The 8,061-nt window shown below is 35.0% G+C and overlaps 1 protein-coding gene across 1 annotated transcript in view; it reads left to right on the top strand.

The window, feature by feature from the left end:
* SNTG2 (syntrophin gamma 2) overlaps positions 1–8,061 on the top strand; it is a 199,540-nt gene that overhangs the window by 141,514 nt on the left and 49,965 nt on the right. The window contains exon 7 of the mRNA XM_069108692.1: positions 826–918. Within this exon, the coding sequence (XP_068964793.1) occupies positions 826–918 (93 nt within the window). The remainder of the gene's footprint in view (positions 1–825; positions 919–8,061) is intronic.

Here is an 8,061-nt window from a genome sequence, read left to right as displayed (position 1 = left end):
TCTCTCTCTCTCTCTCTCTCTCTCTCTCTCTGTCTCTCTCTCTCTCTGTCTCTCTCTCTCTCTGTCTCTCTCCCTCCATCCCTTCATTCCTCCCTTCCTCATCAGTGTGTAAGGTTCTAACTCAAAGGAAAACATAAGATCCGGATTGGGAGGAACATGAATATGTTGAGTAGAATTCCTTGGGGTACCAGGTCTTCCCTGAATTTCCTTGCTCTATAACCAAAAAGTTACCTCTCCATAATTTACCCATTTCCCAGGGTTGGGAGGGGATGATGAGATTCACTCAACTTTGGAAAAACTCTGACCTGAATTTATATACATCATTAGTCAGACTGTTTTCAGGTCAGATTGATAGATGATCTATTGATGTACCAGCTACCAGGCCCTGTGGCAGGTTGTTTACAACCTGCCTTTCCTATGCCCATGACTCCCTGAGGTGATTGAATTGGAGGTTTGCAAGTACCCCTTTAGCTGCAAACCTCTGAGACACTTATTGACACCTAAGGTGAAAGGCTCAGCATTTGGTCAGATTGGTTTGTTGTTGTGTGTCTAAGTCACAAGAAACCTCATCAAAGCTTGTGCAGATTTCAAATACCAGGAGTTATTTGGCCTAGAGTCAAAAAAACACATTTCATCAGAGTCCTAATATTTCTGCCATTGTAATGACCTAGGTTTTTCTTTTCTCTCACCCTGGGTTGTTAGTTTGTATGTAATTTCTTTCCTTGGTGTTTACTTCTAGAATTGAAGTTTAGAATTGTGTTCTTATATTAGAATGAATAATGGTTTTAAAACCATATTTTCTCAAAATTAATACTTTTTTTCTAGTCCAAAACATATATGTGCAGCTGGCAAGGAGAAGCATTGTGCTTCACAGTGGATTTTGCCTTGGGATTCACCTGTTTTGACAGTAAGACAAAGGTAAGATGTCAAGAAGTTCAATACTTTTTAAGTATATATACATATATATAATATGTATATATATACATATATATAATATGTATATACATATATATTACTAATTGTTAATAACCAGTTCTTGAATTGGAATGCTTGTTTAAATAATGGTTGAAGTTCCCTTAGCAAACTAATGTACATTGATTTGGGGTTGAGGAAGTCAAGATAAGACTTTTAAAATATTAGTCAGATTAGTTTAATATATGCACCGCCCTTGATAATACAGAGTGCAGCTCTCTCTGATAACTAAATATCAAGGAATTTTTCAATTCCCTTTGAATTGAAAGGTCTAACCCATTTATCAAACTCAGATATGGGGCCCTAAAGCCATACATAAGGATCTCTGGTGGATGCATATTGACTTAGTTTTAATATGTAATATTATCTATTTTATTGTATATTTATTTATTTTGTTAAATATTTCCCAATTACATTTTAATCTGATTCACCTTGTACTGGGGAGTGTTTGCAGCTGCATGTAATGGCGTTTGGCACTTCTACCTCTGGTCTTGAGCTTGAGTGAGAAATGTCATAAAAGAGTTGAGTGAACAGAACTTAGCTACTCAGGGAAACTACTGACAGATACATTTCTACCTATGCCTGTTTCCATTAACATTCAATGAATGTACTTTGAAAGAAAATATATTCATTTTTAGACTCACTGCCTGAGAATCCCAAGTATTAGCAAGGAAAAATAACATTTCTTATCCAATATGGTTGAGGTAAGGAAAAGAATCAATTTCTTGTTGACATATTAGGCCAAATTGATCTTTGGGACCTGTATCTTCACCCCCTTAAATTTAACATTTGTTTAACATTCCTTAGATTGTAATTTCATGAGTTAAATTGTAAACTCCTTGAGGGATTGTCTTTTGTCTCTCTTTTGTATTCCTAGCATTTAACACAGTGTCTGGAACATAATAGGTTCTTAATAAAGGTTTATTGATTGATTGAACAAATGTCCATTTATCTACCAATGTATCTATCTACAAACCCCTGTTTTTACATGTATTTGGAAAACTTAGTTAATATAATTAAGTAGTACCCTAAATCTGCTACTTACTACCTCTATTATCTCAGGCAACTTACTTCACCCTCCCTGAGCCTCAGTTTTCTCATCTATAAAATAAGAGAGTTGGACTAGATAATTTTCAAGGTACCTCTCAATTAAGAACTTGACCTTTGGTAGCATGCTGCTTTTACATATCATTATCATACTTATTATAATGTGCATAACCACCTGATATGATCTCACTGACCAATTGCTCTATTTTGCATTTTTGCAATATTTTAGGACTGGGTAACTGGATTAGCAATTCTGAAGGAGCAGGAAAACTGTCAATCAGGTTAGCTTTTGCAGGCACCTTTCAAAATTCAGTTCTTTAAAAAACATTCTCTTTTGAATATTAAGTAATCAATACAATCAGTTTTTAAACATTTATAACAAGGTGCCTTTTCTCACTTCTCTTGAGACTCATATGAGGAGCTGATCATCTACTTACTTTGCATTAATCAGTGAGTTGGACAGTTTCATTCTCCATGCCTATTAGTAAGATATTATATAATATCAACCAGGAATATGTCTGTGTTTATCTAAGAAGTTCTAAACATTCCAGAACAATTTCTACTGTAGGCTGTTAATATTCTGTATGATTTGTATACACTATATCAAGTTCTGATAATCCCTAGTAATGTTGTCCATAAACATGAGGCCCAAGTTTATCACAATTAACAGACAAATATAATATTAGAAAATAAAGAGCAGCCTGTGTAATGGTAAGAGCACAGAATTTGGAATCAGATATATATATATATATATATACATATATATATATACATATATATATATTACCCTCCCTTTTTCTGTGTAATTTCTCCCTGAGCCTCAGTTTCCTCATTTATAAAAAATAGTGATAGAATAAGATTAGATATTTTCTAACTTCCCTTCTTAGCTCTACTGTCTGCTTTACATTGTTGGAATTTTTGTAACAAAACAGAACAACATTTGACTTTGAATGTGAAGGGATTTGAAAAATCAGGGACCTTCAAAATTGAAAAAATACAGATCTGTTACAATTTTATAAAACTTTTTGACACTCATGACTGTTTGGGACCTTCTGAGGTTATGCTTAAGAGCACAATCAAATAATGATCTAATTATCTGCAGACTTAAAGAGTATAATAACTCTCCTTTCATAACCTGATCCATTTATTTTATTTTCAGGCACTTTCTAATCTCTAATCCCATGTTTATCACCCAACTGGGGATTTATGTGCCCATTGCCTGTTTTCTAGCTCAAATATTTCACCTCTGGAAGACCAAATTGGCATTTACAAAGCTTTGATATAAAACCAGTTGAATGGAATGTAACTAACATCCACCCAACATGTTCAAAATCCCCCTCTACCACTCAACCAAATAGAGAAATCTATTCAATGTGGTGTCGTTCAGTCATTTCAGTTGTGTCTGATTCTTCATGATCCCATTTTGGGGTATTTTGGCAAACATACTAAAGTGGTTTACCATTTCCTTCTACAGCCCATTTTAATTGATGAGGCAAATGTGCTTAGGGTCACATTGCTAGTGTCTGAAGCTAGATTTGAACTCCTGAAGATGAGTCTTCCTGATTTTATATACATGTGTGTATATATAATATATATATATATATATATCATATGGGTGTATATGCATGTATATGTATTATGAATACATGCACATATATGTGTGTGCACATGTGTGTATTTCACTTTGTAATTATCTGTTATCTGAGAAGTCCATCCCCCTGCCTGCAGTAATCCTCTAAGTCTTCAGTTTTTCCACCTGTCATATCTTCTCTTCCAGTTGATGTGGCTCCTTATCTCTTTTAGCTTAAATTCTCAGCCACTGCCTCTCTAACCCTCTATCTGCCTTACAAAATTTTTGGAGGTGTGCCATTTTAGACTGCCCCTTTGAACATCTTATGCTCATTCAGCATTGCCTACAACACACAAAAAAAGAGGAATTTAGGACTAACTCTCCATAAGAAATTCCTAATAATTAAAGCTGTTCAAGAACAGAATAGGTAGTCTTTGAGGGATGTTTCCTATTGTTAGAAGTATTAAAGTAGAAGAAGGCTATTTGGAAGGCATGATGGAAATATCAACATGATAGTATCTGATATATAGAAAGAAAAGAATACAATGAGTGGTTGTGTAATGTAATCCTACCCAGGGCATTGTGTTGATGAAGATTATTGCTTTCATCTCTGAGAATGTAAAAGTTGTTCTCCGCTGAATATCTTTAAAGGAATCCAAAATAATTGGTAGCAGCCTCTGTCATGAGCTGCTCCTCCAACCTGTCTTCCTGCTCATGAGTTGCATGAGCTTGTCATAAGTATGACAAATATTTCTGAATTCTATGAGTAACCCCGTGGATCTTCACTTCTAACATAATGGCTCATGAGCTACAACCAGAGCATTTCCTTTTAACAGATAACCAGCAGACACATTTGGCTTTTAGCAAAACATTTAATAAGATAGCATAGTAAAAAGAGTAACTTGAAAAATATTCTGCTTTCAAACTTAGGATGAAATCATCCACAAATATCCACAATCCCCATGGAAAGAGTAGACTCAAACTTAGAGTACAGTGGTGATGAAGAATAATGTAATGACATAGGAAGATTTATGAATAGTTCACAATTTGTGGTGTTGTAGGACCTTGCTTCATTGAGTTCACATGTAACAAGAGTGTCTCTGCTGGATAGGTTTCTGGGTTCCCAGGCTCCTCTTTTTACCTTGACTCATCTACTGCCAAAGGTCCTGCTCCTTGAAGGTCCCTTTTCAAAGCTATATAGCTGACAGAAGAGATAGGAGAAACAAATTCCCTCCTTCCCCCTTCCCCAGAAGCATTACCAAGTTTATAATCTGTTTCACTTTAAATTTCTGAAAGTAATATAGTTCTTAACTACTTAAATCCCTCAGAAACATGGCTAACTTGTTTGTTCAGCCATATCAATTGTTCTCTTCTTGACTTGGGGAGATGTTTGTATTTCATAAAGTTATTACCAGTGTTTATGTTTTTGCAGTTTGTTTAATATCTCCTTAACACCTTAGAATTATGTACTGGGCTTTCTGAGCTGGGGTTTTCATCAAAAGTCAACTTTCCTATATATTGCTGACCTGAATGTTTTACTACTGACAAGTTCTTCAAAAAGGGACTACTTGTATATTCTTTGGGGGCATATGAGTTGGCCTAGATAATCTCTGAAGAGCCATCCAATTCTGAGATTCTACCTGTGAGCTATGAACGTCTCTTCTCCTATTCTTACTACTTCCCACCTCTTACCTTTTATGGTATGTGACTTGGGAGATCTTTGTGGGCATTTTTTTTTCTTCCATTATTTTCAAATTTAAGCCTTCTTGATGACATTTACAAGACTCCTTGTTAGGTGATCCACATCCTTAGCCAATAGATCTGTAATTTCTATACTTTAAACCATAGTGCACAAATCTAAAATCCGTTCTTAAGTCATCTTTTAATCAATCAGCAAGCACTTATTAGGTGTCTAGTATGTGTCAGGAATTATGCTAAGTGTTAGGTTTAAAAAGACAAAGACAAAGCAGTCTTTGCCTTCAAGGAGGCAAATTCAATCAGGAGAAGAAACATCATAACATATACAAAATAAATGCAAGGTAATTTTTGGGAAGAGGGACTGGTGGCTGGGGTTATCTCAGGAAAGGCCTCATATAGGAAATGGTGCTTAAGCTGTGGTTTGAAGGAAGCTAGGATTTCTAAGAGGACTGAAAGAAGCAGAGGAGTGAATTCTATGTATCAAAAGAGAGTATACAAAGATATTTGTACCCCTAAGGTCTTCAACTTCTCACCTAGAGCTAAATAATCTCTTTCATGCTTTCTTTTTTCTTTTTAAAATAATCTTTAATAATGCTTGCTCCATTATTGTTGGTGGTACCATTGTCCCCATATGAAGCCCCAGGAATGAATAATAGTGTTTAGATTTAGCACATCACAGGAGGATCTCCTAGATCAAGGGTAGGGAACTTTGTTCTGCGAAGCTTGGATTCGACCAAGGGCTGTACTTGTGAAAAGGCTTCAAGTTACACACGCCTGTCCTAAATGCCCCGAAAAGACAATAATCTTTTTAGTTCCCCTTAGCACATATACATTAAAATAATATATTGTTGTTTAGTCATGTCTGACTCTCCATAGCCTCACTGGGGTTTTCTTGGCAAAGATACTGAAGTGGTTTGCCATTTCCTTTTCCAGTTCTTTTTAGAGATGAGGAAACTGAGGCAAACAGGGTTAAGTGATTTGCCCAGGGTTACACAGCTAGGAAGTATCTGAGCCTAAATTTGAACTCCTGAAGATGAGTATTCCTAACTCCAGGTCCAGCAATCTATCCACTGTGCTACCTAGCTGCCCCCCAAATTATATAATTCATATATTATATATGTAAGATGTATATTTTACATATATGTATTTAAAACTTCCTAAATTTTCATATTAATATCCATGATCATATTTCCAAATTCTTAGTTTCCAAACTCTGACCAGATACATTTTGTAAGATTGATATAATTTAGTTTTACATTTCTATAATATTTCATCCTTTGAATCTGTTTCTTTTAAAATGTCTAGGCATTCATTATACTTTTATTGATATAGCTTTTTTTGTTCATTTTAATAGTGACCTTCTATTAAAATGTTTACCCAATACCTCATCACAGTAACATGTATAAAGAGCTTTGCAAACCATAAGATGCTATATAAATATTATTATTGTTGCTATTATTACCCTGTATTATTGAAAGCAAGGTCAGAGAATTGCAATTACTAGGGCCTGATAATAGGCTGCATGTATATTATACGAGGAATAGCCTAAAGGGCAAAGAGACCCATTTCCAGAAGTCCGATCACTAAAGAATAGTAGTAGTAGCTATACTTGGTAGTAGCAGTTGTAACAGTAACAAAAATAATAATAACAAAAACAGCAAAACCATTTACATAATGCTTAAAAAGTCAGGCACTATGTTAAGTGTTTTTTTTTAAAATACTATCTCATTTGATTCTTATAATAAACCTGCAAAATTATTATCCTCATTTTATAGATGAGAAAACTGAATCAAATAAAGGTTAAATGTTTTATCCAAAGTCCCATAACTCGTTAACATTTTGAGCCAGATCTGAATTCAGATCTTTCTGCCTCCAGGCCAAGTCCTCCACTGTGCCAACTAACTGAGCCAAATTATTATTAAACATGATAAAATGTGTTTTTTGTGACATTTTGGATTTATGGCAATTATAATTAATTAATTATTGTTTGTGACTAGGAAATGGTGGAGCCAAAATATGAAGTTAGGTCTTTTGGTTCCAAATCTAGGTCCAATTCCAGTGCTATTTCTATGACTTCAGGTGGTATTCATAAATTGAAATATAACTAGTTATTTAGTGTTCTTGTAGAATTGAAAGGGGGTCACTTTTATCAATGTCCATCCCTAGGAAAGGACAGACAATTCAAGAGTGAGAATTTTTAGAAAGGAAACATTTTTTCCCTTTCTTATTGGAGAGTAGATTGTCAGTATGCCACCCCCCCAAACATGCACTCCCTTGAAGCTAATAGAGTCATCTCTTATCACTCAGCTCATGAATTAGCCAATATAATAAGTGTACACTTAGAATCTGGGCAGCCAGCATGTACAAGTGTGTTTCAGAAGGCCCATATTTTATTGTCTTCTCAAAGCATACAATGTACTCACTGCCTGACCTGAAAATTACCAGTCATTATTCTCAGTGGCTATTCTCCTTTGCTTAGAACTGCAATGATGCACATAGCATCACTTACATAAGCAGACCTTTTTACTTTGCGTTGCTTGGCAGCAATCTCCTTACGTCTATATTAAAATGATGTGGTGGCTCCAAAGATGCCAATACTAGATCATCCTATCTATTACATTATGTAAGCACTGATATTTCTTTACAGTTGCTTATATTATTTTTGCTACTTAACATCAAAGCACACACACTCTCATGTTCTCAACCTTTTTAAACGGTATCTTTAAAATGGGTGCTATCTTTTTTTTTTTGAAGAGGTGAAGGCAGGGCAATTG

Source organism: Petaurus breviceps, unplaced genomic scaffold, assembly GCF_028583685.1.
Source record: "Petaurus breviceps papuanus isolate PSGF00001 unplaced genomic scaffold, PetGlider_PUasm1.0 90418, whole genome shotgun sequence".
Taxonomy (NCBI): domain Eukaryota; kingdom Metazoa; phylum Chordata; class Mammalia; order Diprotodontia; family Petauridae; genus Petaurus; species Petaurus breviceps.
Note: the sequence above shows the minus strand (reverse complement) of the source record. Positions and strands in the feature narration are given on the sequence as shown.